The sequence below is a fragment of the Lissotriton helveticus genome, chromosome 3_1 (assembly GCF_964261635.1).
Source record: "Lissotriton helveticus chromosome 3_1, aLisHel1.1, whole genome shotgun sequence".
NCBI lineage: Eukaryota > Metazoa > Chordata > Amphibia > Caudata > Salamandridae > Lissotriton > Lissotriton helveticus.
This window is the reverse complement of record NC_136061.1, coordinates 796,557,806-796,583,416: the sequence shown is the minus strand read 5'-3', so window position 1 is coordinate 796,583,416 and position 25,611 is coordinate 796,557,806. Positions and strand designations below refer to the sequence as shown.

Genomic DNA, 25,611 nt, shown 5'->3' with positions numbered 1-25,611 from the left:
TCCAGTAAATCGTGGTGACCAATAATGGTGGCCCAAGACTACGTTGGCAATGGTTAGCCCGCGACATTGTTCTGGCAAATCTGGTGGTGGCAACATTCCAGGATGTTGTCCAGTCTCTCAATGACTCCGATAGCACTGCTCAAACAATAGTATATGATGTACCTTGCATAAGGTACTTAGTGTTGCACGGCCAAAGATGAGCACCATTAAGAAATTCAAATGGTCTGATTGCTTTTGCTACCTGTAATTTACTTCGAGCCCAGAGGCATCATCGCTTTGATAAGGAGGAAGTTACTTTTTTGAAGAGCTGCATACAAAATGATAGTTAAAAATCGTAAAACTGCTGCCAGGGAAAAAGTATGAGTCAGAGCAAACAAGCATTGGCAAAGCAAATAGGCCTTGCCTGTGCTAGAGCTGCTGGCTTTGCCAATGTGTTTTAGTCATGTTCTACACCTGCCTAAAACAAATAAAGCCAGTAAATATAAAGCAATCAAATGCCCAAAGCCAGTGGTAAGCAATGGGCGGAATGCATTCCTAGGGAAGCTTTCAGGATGTCCCTAATATGTATTTGCAATCAGACAGCTGCATTGTTTGGTAGACTTTGACCTTAAAAAAAAAACCCAAAAAACACTCAAATGCCTTTTGCAGTAATGTGAATAGGTCTTTTTCCCCAAAAAAAGTGACAGTTTTACTCTTGATACATATAACAATGCTGAGGTTCTGGGTATGTCGTATCAGAAATGTATATTGTCAGGTCACTCAGCAAATCATTTTGTGGTGTCTAGCATTATGGAAACAAAATTGTTTTTTAGTGCCCACAGGGTTACAGGAATAATTAGAGTTAACCATACAGGCAAAATGACAGGTCCCCAGGCGCAATTTTCAAAACATAATTTGAGCTTTTGGGCATCATAGTATGTAGGCTCCATAATTTTACCAGCTTTCCTGTTTTTCCAGCATCCTGTTATTGTACCGATTTATAAGGGGACAGAGGGCTTCCACGATGCTATCACCCAGTCTGTTTGGTCAAATCCATTGGTGGGGTTGCTGGAAGTCATCATGAATGAGGTTTGCTTCTGTGAGCAAGGAAAGGGCATTCTCTGCAAAACTCAGTGTGGTTATAGAGGCACTTGGGAAATGTTTTAGCAATGTTTTAATCTGCATATTTTTATTGGGAAATATACTGTTGTCCTAGGAGTTTCAGCAAATCTAGCCTTCATGGTGCTCAGTTCGACCTTTGCTCTTGTAAATAGTTCAAAGCTATGGATCATCCATTTTAGCATGGTGTAGATAATGATATTGTAGAGTTTCTTAGCAAAGTACTCACAAGTCTCACTTCTTAAGAAAGATACGGGCCTGGGAGATAATGCACCACTAGCTTTGATCTGGTGAGGGGAGATTGTCTTGGGCATGTTATGACACCCCTCCTTTTTTCTGTGAATGAGTTGAAGGATTGTTTTAGAAGGCAGGTTCAGGGAACCCTATACTGATAATACATTGCACATATCTTGTATGGCCAATGGCTTAAAAACAGATAGGGTTATTTTTTGTCAACAATCTTGTTTCCAATACAAGTCTCTCAAAGACTGACATACTGCCCATTGCCCTGAATTAATGAAATCCATAACTTTCTTCACTAAAAACTGAATAGAGAAATGTAAGATCATCAGTGATGTCTTTAATGATGTCATGAGTGATGTAATATGCGAGGATATAAGCAGTGCTTGACGGGGGTGCAAGTTATAGTTAGCTCAGCTAACTATAAATGGTGAATATCTGTGTTTTTTAAAGTTTAAAACGTTAATGATATCACTGTGATATCACTGACAAATTCACCTAACTATAACATTACTTTCACCTTTGTGTTATTTTTCAGTGTGTGCATATATGTGTGCATGTGTGTTTCTATATATATATGTATGTGTGTGTGTGTGTATTGGTTTTACTCACCTTACCATATACTTATGTGTTGCATTGTTATACAAACCTGCAGGGGAACAACACTGGTTATCTTCATAATGGAGGGGTGGCGAGAGGATGGCAGTGAAAGGGGGGGTTACCATTGGGTTTGTGGAAATTGTCATCTATTATAAGTGTTATTTTAGCACTGGCATTAAGTGACAAAGGGAGGTTTCAACTCTTAGATTGAGAAGAGGTCCATTTTCCAGTTGATGGGAGAGGAGGCTAGGAGGAGGCTTGTGAAGGCTTGGGTTGGTATACTCATGTAGATCATATAGTTGTGGGAGACCAGTGGGACAACTGGGAGCTTAGATCATGATGGTCTGTGGAAACTGAGATATTGGATTTTAACAAGATCTGCCTTGAATATGAAAATAATAATTTTTTTGAGGACCATGTTGTAAAAATGGGGCAACCAAGCTTTTTATGGATGCGGATGATGGCTGAGATTTTTGAAGGCTACACCAGTTGTGGGCAGTAAAACTGAGGGTCATATCCTATGATAAGCCAGCATTCCCGGAGAGGTACAGCAGGAGAAGTTTTTAATTTTAAAAAAGCCTGGGCCATAGGAGGATGAATGTTGGATGGTGGTGTTAGAGTGCCATTTGTGATGGGGCGTTTTTGGTCATAAAAACATTAAATCACATCTCACTATCGAACAAGAGCATGTTTAATCAAGCTGTGGTGTTGTTAGGCGCACGTTCACCCAAATCTTCGGTCTCTTGGCATACCAAGATAACAGATGTGATTTGTTACCCATGCTCATTTTATCGGCCTCTGAAATATGAAATGCTGAGTGATTCGCTGGGATTCAACCCTGTGACAATGAGATTAACATCAGATCCCTGGTGGAGGAGAAGCATTAATCCACTGGTACACTAGTTTGTGCTTTCTGCTGCCTTATTTGCATGCTGGAAACTTTGGTAGAAACATTTAATGTGTTTAAACATTCAATGAAACAACCAAAGATGTATTAGTTATGATGCATGCCCATTACATTGTAGGTTATTTCTTCAGAACTACGACAATAAACATAAATGTCTTTTTTTTTAGATTCAAAAGCCTGACAAGGTTCACAGCTTTGGAAAGAGGGATCATTCCGTCAAAAGAAACCCAAGTATCCCTGTTGTTGTGAGAGGCTGGCTTCATAAGCAGGTACTTTCTAATCCTTATTGTTATATACATCGTCTATCTTTCTAGTTGTGCTATTAACACAGATTTTAGTGTGTACTCTCAAAATGATCTAGCCTGTTGACTATGTTGTCAACATTTGTGTCTTAGTTGCAGTGTTTTGTTGATTTTGTCCAGAATTCTCTTATTGGAAGGAAATAGATGTGCTCTGTCATTTGAGAGGAGTCTTACATCATGCAATGTATCTTTCTTTGCAAATATAAAAAAATAAAGCATTTATCACTTTGTAATGGGCAGTGGGGGTGGCTTTTTTAAGATGTATCTATATTTTGCTCACATAGGAAGACAAGTTCAATACACTACTGTCCGGCTCTCACTCTTGTAACTCTAAATAGTAGATGGGTCTGGGTCTGTGTTAAGCCATCTGATCCTACAAGCATCTGATTTATATTTTGGTAGACAGGATATCCGTCACAGTTGTGACAGAGTAACCCATCCACCAATATCTAAATCAGGCCCTAAGCGTTGTGATAAATACCTCAGCCAATAAATAAAATAACAGTAAAATTAATGAAGCTGTTGATAATTGATCTTTTTATTACATTATGCACTTTATTTCTTTCAGTGTCCATACTAACATTCACCGCAAACTGCATCTTACACCATAAAGAGATTAAAAAAAATTAAATGCCAAATGAATTGGTGGACCCCAGCCAAGCATTCTTGCTGTATCTACGAACTTGTCCTTTACGTGACAGTAGGCCAACATGCAGGCGAAACATGACACATTCAGTGCATTCGTGTATTACACAATGTACAAATACCATTATACCCTCTCTGGTTTCCTGGGCCTTTTGTGTATTTCTGCCCAGTAGAGTTGGTTTGACATTTCTCTTCCATCACACGATTGTTGAATACTACCTCAGAGTGGCCAAGGTTGTTCTTTCAAGATACTCATTTTGTGATCCATTGAGAAGCTGAACAGTGCCGTAGAGCTTTACGACTTGCAAGTTCACACATTTTTAACAATTCTGATCAATATTGGAAAAATAAGTCTATTTCCTTGGCCTTGTCTATAATTTTGAAATAGAACACCTTAGTAATTGTATGCAAAGATGTGACTATTTATAGTCTTTCTTGTTTTGTACCGCAACGCTCCTCATTTTGTACAGCAGATTTCAGTATCTAGAACGTGTGGTTTGCTCTTAGAAATTGAGCAGAATTGTATGCTGTGCATTGCTCCTAAATGTTGTCCTTCTTCGGTACCCCACTTTTATTTTTCTATTGGCAGGACTGAAAACTGTTGGCTTATAATAAGGTGTGAGACTGGACCATTCAACATGTCACTCTATTGCATCCAAGACCCACTTTTTTGTTCTTCAATAGATCACACTGCCGTTTTCTCTCTTCTTGGCTCCATTTCCACTGTTCTGGGTGTTAGCATTCAGTGACATCTCACACCGTCAATCTCAGCAGGCAAACAGCTTTATATGTACCATTCAATAAACGAGCTAACATCTACTGTTCTAGAATCAGTATGGGTTCACCCATACTTGATTCAGTCCCTGTGTTCCCAGGTGGTTAATTGAATCTAAGACATTTGCTCGTACAAATCAATATTTTCTCAGAGAAAATTGAAATTGTATGCCTTGAAAATATCTGCGTATCCAGGCTCCCTCCACATCCATTTTAAATGATTATATTTTGGCTACTATCCTGAAGAAGACTGACCAGCAAAGGCTTAGTATTTTATTTAAGGGTGAGGGGCGACAGGGTCCTGCTTATCCTTGCAATATCTTGTACTTTGGTGACAAGGAAGGTTGATCATGCCAGTCCTGAACCAAAGTATGTGATTCAATTCTGATGAGGGTATAGTGGGTTTTCCTTCTCTTACTGACTCCGTCATTATAACAATGCCACCACCTCTCTATCAATTCAGCTCTGGTGGTAGGTAGCATCTGTGGGGAGAATGACCCTCAAAGCTCACCAAATTAGCATCAATGTATGTGCAAAAGCTTTTCTTAAGCTGTGTTTCTATCTAACCAACATGGTTTACTGTAAGATTTAGCAATTTCTGAGTAGAACAACTGTCATTCAGTGGTCATGCTGTTCATTGGTTCATATCTATAGTCAGCAGGTTGTCTATTGTCCGGGCAAAGGTTTGTGTACTATAAATTAAGTAGTCATGCAAAGAAAATCATTGGGTAAACCATCAAAAGAAGTAACAATTCACACAGCAAAGAGTATTGAGCTGTCCAAAGTGTTGGTGAAAGAATCAGAGGACAAATCCAGTGAAGCTGTTGGGGCAGTCAGGGTCAGTGAGTTCAGGTCTAAAGTTGTTTGACGGACTGAAAACAAGCCATTTTTTAAGCAAGCTAACATCCTTTTAGGTGTGAATATGCCACTCATGCCAGTGGCAGTAAAGGATGTCCTGCAAAAAGTATGATGTGCAGGGGTTGTGGGAAAATTGGGCATTTTGCTGAAGTGGCAAACGTGGTGGGAGAAGTGCTCAGTTGAACAGAAGTTATGCTAGTAGCTCTGGCATTGCAAATGTGTCGGAAACTGTTCACGATGATGCAGACTATGTCCAAAATATACTTGATGAGTTGAGAGAAATGGTGATGGTTGCGAGCGATGAGACTGTTATTGTAGGTGATACTTCTGCATGTGTAGATCCCTATGTAGAGATTGGTATTGGAAACAAAAAAGTAAATTTGCTAGTGGACTCAGGAGCAAGGATAAACATGATCACTCAGGAAATGTTTATAGAAAAGTGGGGTGGTCGACCCTTGGAACCTCCAGATTGGGTACATATCTCTTATGAGGAGCAAAAAATACAACTGGCTGGATTCTTTGAGGATCTCCTAGAGTTCAAAGGCAGAAAGAAACTTGGTAAAATGTATGTTACCATTAAGGGTTTGTTAGTCCTGGGGTGGGTTCACCAAGGTTTATTTCAAATGGTCCATAGGCGTGGAGCCAAGAAACATATTTCCGTTGTTTATGCTTTTGGATCTTTAGGACGTCATGCCGAGCAAACGCAAAACTGGGGCATGCGAACTCCGGGTTATGAAAACTGACGAGTGCAACTAGAAAAACATCTTCTCACCAATAACAAAGTCGGATTATATTATACAGTAAATAACAGCAAGAAATATGTTTACCTAGACTCAGTGCTAAAGATTCAAAGTGCATGCTTTGCCGAATATAACCGATGGCATTGATAATATACATATCTGTATAGACATAACATGGAGAGGAATGCTTATGGACGTTGGGACTGGACGGAGTGGGTGCCTTGGAAGGGGGTTGCTGGGGCTTTCGGGTCTTGCAGAGGTTGTTGAGGATTCTGTTCAGGCCCTGTGATATCATTTCAAACTGGCTTTCAAGTGAAGCGAGGCGCAGCGCCATGTTAACTTTGTCACGGGTGTCTGAATCTTGGGTAGGGTCGTCCTGTGAGGTGGAGGCCGTGACTAAGTAATGTTGCCTATTTCTGTTTGAGCACCCCATGTTGCTTCTGTTAGGGACCCTGGTTGAGGGGTGAATTGTGTCATGTCGTGGTTTTGTCCACCTGAGGTCTGCAGGAGAGCAAGTGTGGATAGTGGTCCGTGTCGGCAGGGCAAGATCATGCTGTTGATGGGGGTGGATTGTAGGGGGAAGTTGAGTTTGGCGTTCCTCTGGGAGTCGGAGATCACGATTCATGTGGGAGAAGCAGTGGGAGGTGGTGGGGTTGGGCGAGGTAGAGTTAGATTGCTTACCCTGGGTTATGTTGCCTGTGGGAGAGAAATGGGTCAGGGAAGAATGAAGCGAGTGGAGGAGAGCGGTTCGGAGTGTGGAAAAGAGGAGGTTGAAGGCCTCATGGTTTGCCTGTGTCAGGACTGTGCTGTTAGTGTAGATGGTCACAGACGTGTTCCCGCCCCTAGCTGAGCAGTTAGGGAGAGAGATCGTTAGTTTGCAATTATGCGGAGTAGTTGTGGTTTTAGAGATATAAAGTTGTGATCTGAAAGTGGCATTCCAGTTGTCTGGTCTTTCGGTGTGGAAGATGAAATCCATCTTGATCTGCCCTTAGGAGGAGCAGTGGTATGTGTCCGCGAATAGTGTTTCTGTGTCCTGTCTAATTAGTCTATGCTTGAACTTTCTTCTCGCTTTAGGAGGGAGGTTAGGGGGAAGCTAATCGCGAAGGAGTTAGCGCCGTGTGGTTTCAGGAAGGACTATGTGGGGTGGTTGGGAGGAATTGGCATGCCTGGTGACATTGCTAGATGTCTAAGTTCGGGGACCGTGAGACTGAAAGCGTGTTTAGGATAGTTAGTTGTGGATGAATTCGGTTAGAGGGGGGTTAAAATTGACTCCTTGGGCTGGGTCTGGGTGGTTGGGTTTGGCAGCTGTGCGTCCCCTTTGCGGCTGGTGGGAGTTAAAATTAAAATTGTCCCCTTGGGTTGGGACAGGGTGGTAGGGATTAACAGCTGGGGGTTGACCTCCTATCGACTAACACCCTGTCAGGTATGTCTGGCTGTTGCGAGGTGGCAGGGCTCTTCTTCACTGCGCATTACTGCTAGTTAGTGGCCCTTACGTGGATAGGTGAATTGCTTTTCAAGAGGTGATCCTGCTTTTAGTTGTATAAGTCTCCCATTGTGTCTCCCATTGGTACATACCAATATTGTAGAACGCCGTTTGGTCTGCTATCAACTGCAGCAGTTCTTCGAAGGATCATGTGTCACATGTTGAAAGGGGTCAGTGGCGTTGCAGTTTTCCAAGATGATGTGCTGATATATGGAGCAACCAGGGAGAAATATTAATGCAGGTTTTGAAAATTATGCAAGACAAAGGTGATGGTACCAAGAGTGAGAAATGTCTCTTCCTAAAAGTAAAGGTGGAATATTTGGGGCACGTGGTGTCAGAACATGCGGTTGAGCTAAGACCATATTTAGTATACGCCATTGTAGACCCCACTGCACCAGTTGACTGGGTTGGATTGAAATCCTTTTTTTTTTTGTTTGATCTGTTTTTTAAAGATTTTTTGTTTTGTATACATAAATACAGAACAGTACATCGACAGGGATATCACCATACAGAGCCAATAGGTAGTCATAAAGTCCAGATAGTAAATCAACAACGTAGCAGCATGATTACATCAATGATCATAAACAATATCGGTAATAACTTTTAGCACAGCATATCCCATCAGCCATAGCACCCCTCCCACCTTCAAAAAGTCTGAATGATCGCGTTATGGTGCATCGTAACTGCAACTATGCAACATGCAACAATCTACATAATCATGTTTCGAATGGTTTCAGTCCGCTATATCACATGAATCTGTGTATAGATCCAAACATTTTTATGAGAACACCAAACATGGGAAAACCTATCTGGGAAGGGGGTGGGGAGGTAAGCTAGAGCTGCAGTAAGGGAGGGTGGGAAACCAAAGTCCCCAGTGTCATAAAACAAGGTCCTATCGACTACCCTATGGGTGCACAATCAGACTGCTGGGAGAGATGATCATCCAATAAAGGGGAAAGAGGTTTCAGGTCACATATCAACGTGCAATTCGGGACATGGGTCTACTCAGGCCAATCTCGCTAACCATCAGGAAGGGAGACATCTAATGGAGCTTCCGGCACCAACAACCTCTGTAATGCACACAGCATAGTATTCCATTCAGTGGAGATGAGGAATTTACGCAAGCCCAGCGTATCCTCCTGTATCAAGGAGACCGCTTCAGCCTTCACCCACATCAGCATGGAGAGGAACCAAGCTTTTGTTGGAGAGGATTCCTCCGACTTCCACCTAAGGGTAGTCAATCACTTTGCCACAATAAAGCCCAGATCAAGAAACATGGAGGATGCTTTGTGTTTTTTATTTCTCTGAAGCATGCCAATGATGCACGTCTCCCACATCCTTGGCACCTCCCTATCTGTGCAGTTGTCTAATGCATCCGGCACCCCCTCCCAATAAGTCTGCAGAGTGGGGCTGGACCTGAGCATTTGTAAAATATCTGCATTAACAATCTTGCAGCACTCGTCCTGTCTATAAAAGTATCGATTGATTTTGGCCGGGGAGAGATATGCCCTATGAACACTATACAATTGGATTAACCTGAAACAAGCATTTCTGGGGACCCGCTTGGGGCTTTCCAATAATCTACCCTGCACACAGATCACAGTCCCTTAGCCTTTATTCTTTCAGGTGATAAAATCAAAGAGTATACCCCAAGGATCGCCAAGCAACAAGAATGGCAGGGCTCACTACTTGTCTAGATTCCCTGTTGTTTAAGCTGATGTGGTGTTAATTGAAGATGAAGAACATGGGAACTGTTTTATAGCATCCATTGATGTGGGGACATGTGTTCTATAAGTGAAATGGGGTGGGGGAGAGAGCTAGCCAGGGGTGAGTTACTGGTTGAAGTCATGAAATTCATGAAAAATGTAATGTACCAGTTCCAAACTTTTGTGGAAGTTTCCTTGGAGCTATCTGTTGAAGAAGGTGGCATTTTGAAGCATGGTGGTTGATTGATTCCTCGTGAAAGTTTAAGATCAACAATAATGAAGCTAATTTTGGCAAAACTTTGACAAAACGTAGGGTGTGTGAAGCTTTCCGCTGGCCTCTCATGGATAAAGGAGTGGGTAATTTTGTTGGAGACTGTGTGGTGTATAGCAATGCTGAAAAGGGATTCAAAGTAAGAAGCTCTGCCCATGCAACCAATAGAATACCCTACCAGACCATGGCAACAAGTAGGCATGGACCTAGTTGGTCCGTTCAGCTCGTGGTCCCCTTCATCCAGATTTGCGGTTGTTGTCATTGACTACTATCCCAAGTGGCCAAAAGTCCTTTTCTTAGGAGAATCAACTTCCAAGAGTGTCAGATTTTTTGAAAGATATCTTCCGAAGAGAGAGTTTCCCTATTTCCATTGTATCTGACAAAGAAGTACAATTTGTCAGCTTAGAATTTCAAAAATGTCTGCAACAAGGAGGAATTGAACATTGTAATAGTTTGTTTTATCATCCACAAATGAATAGACTTGTAGAATGTATGAATAAAGTGTTGAACAATTGTATTCAGTGGGTCATTGCAAGTAGGTCTGTGGTACAAATACTGTGCGTTCAATGCTTTGGTTCTACCACACCACTCCACATTCTTCCACTAAGGTTTCACCTTTCGAGTTATTGAGGGGTAGAAACCATCATCCAAGATTTGTCCTGGTTGGATGTCAAGGTGGGTGAAATTGAATGCCATTGCAGGTGTGGATGAGGTTGTCTGACAGAATGTTGGTAAGGCACAAGAGTGCCAAAAGAAATATTTTGATTCTAGGAAAAGAGTTGTACAACAACATGCTAAAGTGGGAGATGGGGTATGTGTAAAAGTGCCTGTTCACACCCAGGAAAGGTGACATGAAATATACAGACCCAATGATGATCATTAAGAACTGTGGAAATGCCATTAGGGTAAACAGCAAAATGAGGTGGAATATTGCCAGAGTGATTAAGATGGGAAATCATCAGGGGGATCAGGAAAGAAGATAACATGAGTAATCTTAATCAGATGAATAAAAACTGCAACTCTGAGGAACCCATCAAATCTGATATCAGTAGTGATAGGGTACAAATGGAGCCGCATAGGAGTAAACAACACTGTTCAGTTCCAGTAAGATACTGCTGAAGTGGTCATGTTTGATTTCTGTGTTCATATCATATGTAATCTGTTTTGTCTGCTTAATTTGATTATTTTTATTTAATTTACAATTAATAAGAGATTGTAATCAATGGAGATGTATATGCATGACTATTATTTGTGTTGCTTTGTATAAGGTTAGGTGTATTTTCATGTTTAATATTTGTGTTTGCTTTGTATAAGGTTAGGTGTATTATTAATATAGTAAATATATTCTGTTACTTTTTCTTTATGATTTGTAGGTGCTGGAGTGCATGGTTCTGGAATCCTCTGAGTCTTTCATTCTTTTGCTGTTTAAAATATTAGAGGGAAAGGGATAATGTAGTGGTTAGTATTGGGTTAATGTTTAAGTCACCTGTTGGAATGTTTGGAAGCCTTTCTGAAATCAGCAAGTGCCACAATCGAATGTTATGTGTGGGGGACTTAGAGTGACAGTTGGATAGAAGAAGTTACGGTTTGTGCTTGCGGCTGCGCAGTCAATGTGCTTGTCAATAAGTCTTTGAAGCTACTTACATATATTTGTAGTTATTTACTACTCAATTCATCTTTGAAAAATGTGCATTTCTTTTTGTAGAGTGTCAGTCGGCACTTGGAAAGTCTTTCCAGCAGAGCTTTAAATCTTTCATGATTTGTATTAGTTATTACCATTAGTTACGCTAGAGTTTGCAGTATGGCAATCAGGCAAGCATCCGCATGGACTAACTTATCAGCTTGAGAGGAAGCAGTGGACAAGCAATGGCATACATTTTCCCAAACCGACCTGGGGAGCATCTCTGTGTGGGTACTTAATAAACCTTTCAGAGACAGTCAGCCATTTTGATTTATTGTTGTGCATTCTAACCACCTTTTGACATAAGTGCTCAGACATAAGAAATCCACACTGTTATTGTTAAAGCTTTAAACTTTGTGACTGTGATGTCATGTGGGAAAAATAACCTGAGAGTTCACTTGCACATCAATGTTAAAGGCTAAAACCATTGTTAGACCTGGTACCATTGGCGTGAGTCTCCCTTCCATTTTTTACTGATTGTCTCCTCTGTTTTTGATATATTTTGCTGGTTTAGATGCTTTGGGCACTGTGCCACTGCTATTCAGTGCCACAGTGCAAGTGCTCCATATTGTAAATTCATGTATTGATGAGTGACTCCAGAATTGGATTATTGGATTTACCTGTCAGGCTTTAGTGTAGTGCACCATGCGTGCCAGAGCCTGTAAATCAAATACTGCTGGTGGGCTTACAACACTGGTTGTGCCACCCACAGAAGCAGCTTGTAAAGTGTGTCTCAGGCCTGCCATTGCAGAGCCTGTGTGCAGTCTGTGACTGCCATCTCGACTTGGCAAGTGCACCCACTTGCCAGTCCCTAAACCTTCCCTTTTCTACATACCAGACAACCCTAAGGTAGGCCCTAGGGCAGGGTGAATTGTATCATGACCTGATGTGTGTGGCATGACCTGATAGTGAATTACAGCCTATTTCGTTTTTCAACAATTGACTGTCCTCATAGGCCAGAATGGGCAGTTTGATTATAACATCTTCTAATCCTAACTGATAGTAAAAATAGTGCCAAAAAGCCATGAAACGCCAACTGTTGTTATATGGCTGTGCAGGACCAGGACAAAATCACAATTACAGGCTGATCATGATAGAGCGTGGTTTGGCTACAGGGACCCAGTATTCCCTTGAGCAAAGTTCTTTCAATTCTGGTTTGCAGAGCTCTGCGAAGATCCGTGTCAAAGATGTGTCGTGCAGCTGAAACATTGCATTATGTTCTGAGATGCAGAGAAGCAGCAGTGTAAGGTCCGGTTGCTTGTTCGACGATGGCCTGTGATGAGAAGTCTGTAGTTGGGGATGCGTCGTGCAGTCAGGGCGATGTGTCAGTTCTGAAGAGCTGGGAGGCTGCGATGCGGAGTCCGTCGTCAAGTCTGCCGTCGATGGGGGATGAGAAGGCCTGCACTAAGGATGTGTAACTCAGTGGTGGTTCCGTTGCAGCATCGGGCTGCGATGCGGGTCGTTGCGATCCATTCAGTGCGGGATGCATAGGTTTGACTCTGGTTTGCGACACACAGTTGAGGAGATGTGTCAGTTCTGTATGATCCAAAGACGCTGGCAGTGCACCTTAGGTCCACTTCCAAGGGTCCAGGACTGGGGAGGCACCACTTGGCAGGATTCACAGATGGAAGAGTCCAGGTCCAGGTGCAGGTGCAAGGTTGTTGGAGCCTTCTGTCCCTGAGGCTCAAGTCAGGAGGCCAACCAACTAGCCCGTGGAGTCACTCTTGGTTCAAGAGATCCAGGTCCAGTCCTTCTCACCCAGGCAGGAGGGTAGCAGCTCAATACAGCAAGGCAGCAGCTCAGCAAGGCAGTTGTCCAGCGGAGTGCAGCCCAGCAGAGCGTCAGTCCTTCAGCAGCCCCCACTCCTTCTTCCTTGCAGAATAGTCACAGGTCCAGAGTGTACTAAACAGTTGGTGTATAAGGTCTAATATTTATACCGAGTGTTGCCTTTAAAGTAGGGGGATGCATTTATAGAGGTTTTCCTTTGAAGTTCCCAGACATCCTGCCTTCCCTCTCCTGGCTCCTGACTTTGAAAGAGGCAGAGGCCACTGACATGCCCACTTCTACATTGACTCAGACTACCTGCCCTGCCACCAGCCATTGAGATTAATGGAGGTATTCTGACTCCTCCCTGGGCCATTTGAATAACGCCCAAAGTAAAAGTCTATTCTCTGCAGTAACACACGCAGCAACCATCAGTGTGTTGCTACTTCCCTGATTTATGCCTCCAGGTTGATGAAAACCTTTCCCAGGCAACGGATACACTGGGACATGGGCCATCATTCCGACCCCTCCAAAAAAGCACACATTCACACATCTTTGTCACGGACCAGCAAGCACAATTGTTTGCTGGCTGTTCAGTATTTCTTCTCACCCTTCTGTTACTCCACCAGAGTGGCAGGACGAAGCCTATCTAACCCCATAATACCAACCGTCCCTGGCTGACTTGCCTGTGACAGTTTTGGAACTTGTGATCTGCAGATCACATCAGATGTCAGTGATGAGAGTTAACTCATTGAACATTTTGTCACAAATCCATCTCTACTCGTTATCCAGTGTGTGTGCTTCATGGGCCACGTACATACATCCAACACATCTCTCTTCCTACACTGTTGTGTTCTGTAACTCCACTTACGTCTTATCCGTGGTCCATTTATTGAAGGTAGACTAGTCATTAAGCAGTTAAACCCATAAAGCCTCCCCTTAACCAGTGAAAGACATCCAAATATGCCTGCTCACCTTGTATATGTTCGCAGACTTTGACATTAAAGGTGTTGCTTTATTAACGCACTTTGCTCCATAGTTTAGCCGTGCATGGCTTATGTTGACAATCATTGTCACATTTAGACAGTTGACAGCACCTGCTCCAATGAACATCTGACTTTTCAGGTCCAACTTTTGCGTGCCCCTATGCCTTCCTCCCCAACCTAACACAGCATTGTCAGATGTATTCTCAGAAAAAATTATCAAAAATTGTTCTAAACTGAATGTGCTGGAATTAATGGCCATTGTTACATCCTTGGATTCAGAGCAGAATGTCCAGCTTTATAAAGCTACTGCTCACAAAATATATGCAGTTACGTGTGGCTAGGAATCCCAAAAGGACTTTTTGGTAATGGCTTATCTGATGTCCAGCACTGACGGCCACAGGAAATAGCCTTTACAACGCAATGTCCTTACCATGCAATGCCTTTACCAGGCAGGTACGTTTTTGTGCCTTTACCACGCGTGTCTATACCATTCACGGTAAGGGTACATTTATGGTTTAGTGGTGGGTAGTGGTAAAGGGTGGTAAGGATATTATTAGGATTTAGGGGCTGGGTGGTGGTAAAGGAAGGCCATGAGTAAGGAGTAAATAAAGGTTAGGAGCAATGAATTGTGGGAAATGCCTCAAACGGAATATAGCATGTGGCCCCAATGGAATTGAGAAATTCTTCAATCTTCCTTATATATGTCCTATTTATATTTTCTATTTATGTACAAATAAAATAAAATGTTTCATCATTTGTGTAATTGTTGATGAATGTTTAATTCTGTATTTGTTTTTGTTTTTGAGGTTCATATAATTGAAAATGCTTAGGCCGGTGCTGCCTGCTTCCAGTAATGACTCTGTGGGGGCCCCCGATTCCAATAATGATCTAATGGTGGTCTCTGAGTTCCAGCAGTGATTAAGTTAGGGTCCACAGGAGTCAAAACTTTAAGTACCGCTATAAAACAGCGTACTTATCTCATAAAGGACCTCCCTGGTGGTCCGTGTTCTCAATTGGGAACCCTTGAACCCTTTGATTAGCTATGCTGTCAAGGCAAATCTTACCCTGGGGTATTAGTGCCCTTCACAGTTAATAAACAGTGTGGTCTCTGAAAAATACATATAACAAAAAGTTAAAAATGCTAGTTGGCTTAAGGAAAAGTGCAATTAGATAATTAGCAGGCACTGATGGGGGAAGGGGAGGGGAAAGAGGAATTGCACGATAAAGTGAAAACAAAATGTTCATTTTTTTTTTAATTGAGAAATAGTTTTCTTGACATCTCAGTTCCTTTTGTAGCATACCAGAAAGGGATTTTTTTGTCAACTGCATTGCGGGATTTCAATATCTCAGCAACATTTCTTTAACCATCAGAACATTTGTGTTGTTTGGATGCTCCAATATATTTAAGGTGAACTTTAGGTATGTAGGATGTAGATTTAAGAGCTTTCAATATGGGACGTTCTAGCTTGAGTTGAGTTCGTGTATCTAGTTGTAGCCAGTAAAGTTGTTTCAGCACTGAAGTAAAGTTGCCACATATTTAGCGCCCAGAGTCTGGCCGAGTGCTGGAGAGCTTTCAATAGTTCATGGGCTTTTGTAAATGGTCTGATTAATAGGGTGGTATCAGAGTCATTTTTGCAGATCAGTTCGGCTTGGATTAAGGCAGTGTACTAGATTAAGTCATGCTCTACTGCTTCAAGTTACAGAACATCGATGATAATTTTGCTATGCCTGAGTCTAATAGAGAACATTGTCATGTACGAGTGGATTCTGAATCCAGTAATTCACTGCTATGATGTAACAACGGTAGGTAACAGAACTTGTTAACCACTGAGGCTATGGTCATAATGCAATTCTGGGCTGCTCCGGCTGGCCCTCTGAGAGCCTGTCAGAGCAGCAGTGAAAAGCAGGGAGCACCGTTCCTGGAGAGGAGAGAAGGGTCAGAGTGGTGGGGATGGGCATCATGTATGTTCTGTTCTGTATGGCTTCCCCATTGCTCCTCTGCCCCTGCGTAGCAGTTAGCCATTTCGGTGCTGAGTACGGAAGCGTTCTGTTCTCTGTACACAACCTGGAAATCCCTCCCCATAGTCCAGGGTCACAGCCCTTTTTTTTTAGGGGGGTGATGGTGTATGTTTGTGTGTGTGTGTGTGTGTGTGTGTATGTACTGGAGCTCAGCTGACAGTCTGTATGTACTGGTGTTTGGATGGCTGTGTGTGTACTAATATTTTGCTGGTGGCGTGCATGGACTTGCGCTTGGCTGGCGATGTGTGTGGAGTAGCACTTGGTGGCAGTTTCTGTAGAATGCCGCTTGCCTGGTGGTGTGCGTGGACTGGCGCTTGGCTGGCAGTGTGTGTGGACTGGTGCTTGGTTGGCGGTGTGCATGGATGATGCTTGCCTGGTTGTGTGGGTTGGATGGTGCTTGCCTGGCGGTGTGCTTGTATGGCACTTGACTGGTGGTGTACTTTGGATGATGGTTGGCTGGTGGTGTGCGTCGATGATGCACCCACTTTTGTGCCCCTTCAATCTGTGCACGTTTGGCCCTTCCCTCACAAGTGAGGAATCAGTTTTATCTGAAGACTGAGGGGAACGCTGGGTGGTAGGAAATATGTGATGGTACGCTTATCCCACACACAAATGTGAAGAAAATACGATTTTGTTTTTTTGCTAAATCTGAGGTTTGCCGGGAATTCTGGGTAAGAAAAAGTTGGGTAATCCACTCAAGCCACACCTCTCTAGACTTCCCCTTGTGGCTAGTGTTCAGAATTGTTTTGGCTTGGTAGGTTTGCGTTGATGGCAGCCAAGCCCGGGAACAAAAACCCAGGCGCCCCCCTATCTATCCCAAAACAACCGTTTTTTGCAAAGGGGGCTCCTACCTTTTTTTTGTCCCGGGCTCTGTGGTCATCTAGGGAAACCTACCAAACCCAGACATTTCTGAAAAAAAAACACCAAGGCGAGTCCAGGGAGGTGTGGTTTGCATGGAACCCCCAATGTTTTCTTACCGCAAATTCCCTTCAAACCTCAAATTTGGCTAATAAAATCACATTTCTGTCTGGTGTCACCGTGCCGGCACTAATTTCCTATAACCCAGTGTTCCCCTTGGTACCATTTTTATCAGGAGACTGGTTGAATGCTGGGTGGAAGCAAGTTTGTGGCTTCCCACCAATTCCAGAACTTTCAATCATAGAAATGTGAGGAAAATTTATTTTTTTTAACACATTTTGAGGTTTGCAAGGGATTCTGGGTAACAGAACTAGGAGAGACCAACACAAGTCACCCCATCCTAGATTCCCCTGGGTGTCTAGTTTTAAAAAAATTTACATAAAGGTTTGCTAGGTTTCCCTAGGTGCCGGCTGAGCTACTGCCAAAAATCTACAGCTAGGCACATTGCAAAGAAAGGATCCGTTTTCAGTGAAAAATTGCGATGTGTTCACTAGGCCTACTCGCACAAGTGAGGTATAATTTTTATCGGGGGACTTAGGAGAACACAGAACAGTAGAACAAGTGTTATTACCAATAGTCTTTCACTGCATTTGTATCTTCCAAATGTGAAATAGTGTGTAAAAAAGAAGTCATTTTGAAAAATGCTCTCTAATTCACATGCTAGTATCGGTACCCACAAATTCAGAGATGTGCAAATAACCACTGCTTCTTAACTCCATATTTTGTTCCCATTTTGGAAATACATATGTTTCCTTGATACCTATTTTTCACTCTTTGTATTTTACCAAATGAATTGCTGTGCACCCGGTACAAATTGAAAAACCATTGCAAGGTTCAGCTCAGTTATTGGGTCTGGGTACCTCGGGTTCTTAGTGGACCTACAAGCCCTATATATTCATGCAACCAGAAGAGTCCAGAGGAAATAATAGTATTTTGCTTTAAAGACTCTACCATAGTTAAAAGTTACTGGTGAAAACGCGTGCACAAATGGCTGTTTTTAACTCAATTTCAATATTAATTTCAACTGTTATTTTCTATAGAAAAACATTGAAGGATCTATACTATGGGTACTCATAGTATGTCCCGTGGGCCACCAGCAGCCCGCAAGCCTTTCTTGGCGGCCCGTGGACCTTGCAGACATTGTACCTGTGTGGGGGCCGGGCGATTCACAATAAAGCCTTATCAACAAGTAAATGGTGTTTTAAAGACTTGTGACGTACTGGGGTGCGGCTGTGTGTGTGCCCGGGAAGCTGGGGTGAGGTGACAGAGGGTGACAGACAGAGGGAGACAGTGGGAGGGCGACAGTGTGAGGGAGACAGACAGAGGGAGGGGGCGACAGTGGGAGACAGACAGACAGAGGGCAGAAGGAGGCAGAGGGAGAAAGAGGGAGGGAGTCCGGGGGAGACATAGGGAGGGAGAGGGAGACAGAGAGATGGGGGGACGGAGAGAGAGGGAGACAGAGAGAGGGAGACAGAGGGCGACAGAGGGAGGAGGGCGACAGAGGGAGGAGGGCGACAGAGGGAGGAGGGCGACAGAGGGAGGAGGGCGACAGAGGGAGGGAGACGGAGGGAGGGAGACGGAGGGAGGGAGACGGAGGGAGGGAGACGGAGGGAGGGAGACGGAGGGAGGGAGACGGAGGGAGGGAGACAGACGGAGGGAGGGAGAGGGAGGGAGGGAGACAGACAGAGGGAGGGAGACAGAGGGAGGGAGACAGAGGGAGGGAGACAGAGGGAGGGAGACAGAGGGAGGGAGACAGAGGGAGGGAGACAGAGAGGGAGACTGAGAGGGAGACAGAGAGAGTGAGTGAGACAGACATAGGGAAACAGAGGGAGGGAGACAGAGGGAAAGAGCGATAGACAGGGAGGGAGACAGAGGGAGGGAGACAGAGAGAGACAGAGAGACAGACAGAGTGAGTGAGTGAGACAAAGGGAGTTAGAGGGAGACAGAGAGAGGGAGGGAGAGAGAAAGAGAAAGAGATAGAGTGAGGGAGACCGAGAGAGAGAAAGAGGGCGGGGGAGATAGAGGGAGGGAGAGATAGAGAGAGAGAGAAAGTGAGAGCGAGAGAGAAAGATGTGTGTATGCCCGGTCTGGTGGCTCAGTGGACGAAGACGTCCGCTGCAGGGGCCTGTCTTCAACCTCATGGTCACAGTTTTTTTTTTTGCTCTAGCCCCACCCCCCTCCCCAACTGATCCCGCCTGCACCGGTGCGGCCCTTGGCCACAAACCACCCTGTAAATTTGGCCCCAGAGAGAAAGTTTGTGAGTACCCATGATCTATACAAATGACCCCTTGCTGATTTTCAAAATTTTGGCTACTGTCCCAAAAATGTATAGCTGTTTGGGGTCTAATTTTGGTTTCACACCCATTCCTACCACTAACTGGAAGGAGCTGACAGCACAAAAAGTAGGAAAAATAAACTATATCCCAGTAAATTTGGTTTTCTGACAAAAGTCTGCCTGTTCCTGAAAGCTGGGAAGAAGGTCATTTTAGCACGGCAAACCCTTTGTTGATACCATTTGCATGGAAAAAACAGATGCTTTCTTCTGCAGCACGTTTTAAATTTTTTTTTCAAAAAACCTAAAAACTTGCTGCATTTTGGCTAATTTCTCTAAAAACTCTGGGTATTGTTAGAATCCACAGGATGTGGGAAAAAAGGATGCAAATTTGTGTGGATGCTTTATGTGGACAAAAAGGTTCGGGGTCCCAACCGCAAACTACCCCAAATAGCCAAAAAAGGCTTAACACAGGCCATGCGTAACATAATATTATATATGAATAAAAAGCGAATTAAGATGATTTTTTACCTGAAGGTTCTAAGTGACATCATAGTGACATCATAGAAAACTCGAGCTCCACTCTTGTTGTCTATGTACCCCTTGGTGAAAAATATACCTGTAATACACTGTTACCCATCTATATACTATAGGTTGCTTTTCAAACAGTTAAATGTAGATTGTTTTCATCAGGTTTGTTGCAATAACAAGAGGATTTTTAGAGACATATGGACTATGAGACCAACTGTGTGGGTGTGCCTTAGATGATGATGATGATAATGACAGGAACAACAATAATGCACATATTTCATAGCCTACAGGTAAACGTAGGTGGGGGTTATGTGTGTATATATAATTCTTTCAAATAAAAGTAATTTTTTAAAAACATTTTTACACTGAGGGATGTGCTAATCCAGATACAGAAATTGCTTTGACCTTAACATTCTGCCAGGAATGTAATATAGCCAGATTTGCTGGAAAAAAAAAGTGAACACCTTTGTTTGTTTCCATTTTTAGGATAGTTCCGGCATGCGCTTGTGGAAAAGACGATGGTTTGTGCTGGCTGATTACTGTTTGTTTTACTATAAAGGTGAGTAAATACTGCAGACTATGAAATGAGAAAGAAATCAAATCACTTTTGTTCCCAGTATAGTCTTTAAATTCTTCTTCAGGTGTTAATTCTGTGCGCGTTTCTACATATGCCCTGAAGTCAGGCGGAGCAAAGTTACCACATGCAATTTCACTCCACGTAATTCAGAGTGGGTAGGTCTTTCAACACCCAATTTTTACGGGTGTGGACGAACCACACCTGATTTTTTCAGCCAGCAATTCTGACAGAAAAATATCACAAGACTTTGGCTGCAAAAGCAGCTAAGCCACATACACCCACCTCCTTTTTTGACGGAGAGTGCATGCAGTGATACCTCCTGTCAGAAAGAACCTACCCCTTTCCTCTCCTCTTTCTCAGCTTTCACCCTGAGCACAGGTCTACACAAATATCTACCACCTGCTCAGAAAAGTTGGAAAATGTATTTGTTTCAAGCCCAAGGAATTGCCAATTCTCTGTTACAATGGCCATACAAATCTGTCCCATATGGTAATTCCCTATTCTATCCCAGTGGTTTTTACTCATAATTGTATGGTATTGGTGCTGGTTACCGTACTGTAAAAGAACAATACATGCAGTTTTATTGTTGCCCCAGTGATGTGCAACTTGTAATCAGGTCCCTAGTGTAGTAGCTTTATATTCAATAAGTGGGTAACTAATAGAGCTGTAATCCAATAGCATCAGCGTTGTTTTGAAAGATGTCTACTAACACGGTAAATCGTGCATACTCTACCTTTTCAAGCATTGAAGTAATTAAAGTCAGCCAGAAAGTATGATTTTAAGGACACCGAGAAGTGTTCTAAACCATTTGACAAAATCACATCTTGGAGAGATCCAGTTTACTTTCTGACAGCTGATGTATGGTTGAACCTTGATGAGCATGTTAGGCAAGAAAGCAATTAGTGTTTTTTATCCTTCTTTTTTATCGTCCGTGCCTCTTCCTCGTTTCCAACACATTTCTCTCTCCTTTCACATTTGCTTCTTGCTTTTGCCTCATGTTGTTATGCCATGTTGACAGCTTTCTTTAATGAACGGAAATACCATAGCAAAATCTTGGCTCCCTCACTTGGCATCATTTTAACATAACTAAATTGGTTCGTCTCCTGCTTCTCTTTTTGTCCCTTTTCTGTCTCATGATGTTTCCAAGTCTCTCCTTGAACTCAATTACATGTTGGAATTCCACAGTGCTCAAGACGGTAATCCCTAATCTGTTCACTCTGTAATACCTCTCCAGTGTATAGTTCTTCCTCATTCAGTTTCTCCTATAATCTCTCTTCTGACGGGTATGTATGATGGAAAGATTATTACTTTGAGGAACAGATACCATTATCTGATACTTATTATGATGAATCCTAATGAACATATTGTCCATTAATAGTTAATAGTTGCATTACAAAACACAACTTCAGTAAAGAAATCCTTAGAAGGGAAATGCATTTCAAAATCTTCACCCATTGAAATCCAAATCCTTAACCTTAGCCTTACTCTAAGTATTAACCTACAGATGTTACTTACCCTAATGCTAGCATTAACCTGTCTCAAAGACCCCTCTGCTAACCCCAACCGTTTTCCCAATTGTATCCTGAACTGCTCTATGGTGATCCTTCAACAGGATTTCTGTTTGATGTTTCACTGACTGTGCATCACCCATGAATTATGGGGCCCATTCCACTAGTCTCTACCTTCCTCTGGGCCAGTTCCACTGTGTCAGGTTCTCTTGTGTAGTAACGATGTGGGGAGAACAGCAGATTTGCAAGGGTATAATGATGTCTTGGCCAATAGGCCACCTCCTCTCTATACAACTCATTAACATTGTATCTTTAATGGAGCATCCGAATATAGGGAAGATGAGTTAATGGTATTGTCTTTCTGTCCCTTTCTGCCCCTAGAAGAACAGAGCTGTTCCTGTTACAGTGCACTTAAGTTACATTCGCCTTTGCATTTTCTTTAACAATCATGCCTTGTATGTTGTTTGTCTTTCTAGATTTATGGCTTCCTTCGTCAATACTACACCTCATATAATATTCAATCATATTGTTTTAACCTGAGAACTATGGCCCCTCATCTTTTGAGCAATTTAGAATGGCCCACCATGTTTCATTAGCCTTTATCAGCCTATAAAATTCAATATCACTTGACCAAAAGAATACTTTACTTGACAATTGTTTTATTGCTTTTCTTATTCATTTAATTTTTAATACCTGCTTGCCCCATAATAACACTTCAGCTTCTGTTGAGTTATTGTTCTTTGCCTCAGACTTTTCTAACTGCCCTTTCAATCTTGTTGAGGAAGAGGCATATAAGCATACTGTTCCAACCCCATTGAATACCTTGTTACCTATTCTTACCTTTATCACACCATGTTTTGAGTTTCACTTTAGTTACATTTTCTCCACCTACTGTCTTCAAATGATCTATCATTCAGCCCCCTTCTCTCATTTTGTGAAGATCTTGTGGCAATTATTTCTATGTTTTTTTCTTCTATCCGCACTCCTGGTCTTGATGCATGAGTTAATAATCATTTATTTAATAGTGCTGCTGCTGCTTTTCTTAAATTTATTGCTGGCTAATTTGAGGTATCTTTTCCCCCTACTCTTACACACTTTATGGACACTGTTGATACAATCTTTACTTTACTTTCTGAATCTTAACATCATACTGAAATTACTTGGATTCTACCTTTAAAAAGCATTCACCTTTATTAGTTCACTCCTTCTTGCCTGTATGAGTATATTGCATGAGTACATTAAATTATATCCATGAGACTATGCATGTTTTATCTCTCTTCAAATTATCGCTACTGCTGTTTCTGCCTATATCCATTGCCTTTCCTCTCTCGTATGACTTACTAACCTATTATGTGCTCACCTAAATTGAATTTAGGACTTCAAATTATCAAGTTTTGAGTATATTCACCTTTGGTATTCAGACAATGTGAATGTACACTTTGCAAATCAATTTGCTCACTTGGAAAAATATTCAATAATCTTGTCATTTTACATGCGAGTATATTTCATTCAGGTGGATTCTGGGTGGTCCAGTCCTGGGATACTTTGAAACGTTGTTGAATATCAACAATCATACAAGATTATAGTTAATCACAAATGTGTAATGTGCCTTCCTACCCAGATTACAGGTTTTATTCCTGTCAAAATTAGATTTGTATCGGGGGCGTGGCTAGCAGCCAAGCATGGCGGCCGCCTAGTGTGAGAGCTCCCGAGGGCACTGCAGCCTTTTAAAATATCCGTCGCAGATATCCGTCACCACGCACGCCTGAAGCGGCGGCGTTCGAGTCCGGGACCCAAGCGGCGCCACCGGTCCAAGTTTCAAGAAGATCGATGCACCGGAGCCTGAGCTGCACCGTGTGACGAGTTGGGGCCTACAACCGGAGAAAAAGCACCGGCCTTGCGTGGCACCCGGACCCCGCCGGAAGTGCGACGGGGCCGGCCAAAGGGAGGGGGCGCGCCCCGGTGCCTCCCATAACAATACAAACAAGCCTGAAACTCCTGGCTGCGTCCTCCGGTACTACTACGATCTCCTGGTGGGACCTGGACAGTGCGGAGGTCGGTACAGACACAGCCTAGACCGCGCGGCACAGAGGCGGCGTCCTAAGTCACCTGAAGCACCTAAAGCCCCCGCTTTCCCCCCCCCCCCCCCGCGAGTACTCACCTGGCGGCACAACACTGCGGGGGGCAACACCAGTCATCGCCGGGGAGACGGGGAACAGTGGGCTCGAATACTATCCCAGCACTGACGGTGCCCCAGGGGGACGACGATCTGCCGGACATATCCGCGGGAGCGTGGGAACCCCCCCCCCCAGGCCTGCGACCGACTAGACGACATCAGCAGAGTCGGCGAAGTCGCCACAACGGCAGTATCCCAACACACAGCGGCCTAACCAGTGGGCGAGAGGGGCCGACGGCCCGGGCCGGTGCAGTGCAGGAGAGCAAGGGAGGGACCGCAGTGACCGCCCCGTCCCGCAGAAAGACTACCGGAGGCTCGGACCGCATCTGTGGCTCCTAGACTCCCACACACACAACCGGGGAGGCCAATCACTATCCGACTGACACCACCTGCCGGGGACCTCCATAGACTCACAGGCCGCGGTCGCCTGGGAAATAATTCTATCACTCGAGGATCCCAGCACCATGGCGGGAAAAGGCCTTAGGAGCGGATCCACGCAAGCCAAGCTGGATAAATTCGCCTACGGACATCAGGGACAACAGCAAGCTACAGGGCGACCCTCTGCAGGCCATACCCAGGAAGCAGACAAACCGACAAAAATAACGCTGGAAGACGTCATGAAAACTCTCACGGAAGTGAAAACTACAGTGGGCGCCATCTCCTCAGAGGTGTCTCTGCTGCGAGCGGACTTTCGCAAAATGGCGGAGAGAGTGACACAGGTAGAAGTGGTCACGAAATCACTCGTGGAAGACACCTCGGAGCTCCAATTGGCCATGGAAAGGATGCAAAAAGTTACCAAGCTCCTGCATGACAAGCTGGACGACCAGGAAGGGCGATCACGCCGTAACAACGTGCGCATCCTTGGACTTCCGGAGACAGAGGGGAAGGGGGCCATGGACCTCTATGTGGAAGACCTCATCAAGAGCAAACTCCAGCCCAAGGGCCTGTCGCATTTTTTTTCGGTGGAAAGAGCACACAGAGTTCCGGGAGGCCCACCAAAGACGGGGGCGGCTCCGAGGCCGGTGCTAGCCCGGCTCTTCAACTTCAGAGACAGGGATGCTATATTACAGGCTGCGAGGAATTCACCACCAGTGCGCATTCATAACGCAACATTAGCATTCTTCCCAGACTACACGGCAGAGGTGGCCAGGCGACGTAAGTCCTTCACGGAGGTTAAGAAGGCACTGCGCGACAGAGAACTGCCATACTCCATGATATTCCCAGCTAAACTACGAATAGTGGCCGAGGGGAAGACCTGGTTTTTTGATACACCGGAGGTGGCTCAAGAATGGCTGGAGGGCTGGAGACCGGCGGGGCAACGGCACCGCTCACAACGAGACCGCCCGAGAAACCAAACGACGCGAACACCACCACATCAATCCTCCCACTCGCCAAGCCAGGGAGAAGGGACGGAAATAGAATCGGACCTCGAGAAGGACCCGCTGGCCTCTGGGCGATTGACTCCGGTGTAGCATTGAACTGTACGCATTATTGGAGTTGTGTGGGCCGCGGGACTGTGGCTCGGACGTGGCTGAGTAGGGTGGGCACAGGCGGT

The 25,611-nt window shown here is 43.8% G+C and overlaps 1 protein-coding gene across 7 annotated transcripts in view; it reads left to right on the top strand.

Annotated features, from left to right (window-relative positions):
* PLEKHA7 (pleckstrin homology domain containing A7) overlaps positions 1-25,611 on the top strand; it is a 988,577-nt gene that overhangs the window by 626,005 nt on the left and 336,961 nt on the right. For all 7 annotated transcript variants that reach the window (XM_078681034.1, XM_078681032.1, XM_078681039.1 and 4 more), the window contains 2 exons: positions 3,013-3,114; positions 20,282-20,354. In XM_078681034.1, the coding sequence (XP_078537160.1) occupies positions 3,013-3,114; positions 20,282-20,354 (175 nt within the window). The remainder of the gene's footprint in view (positions 1-3,012; positions 3,115-20,281; positions 20,355-25,611) is intronic.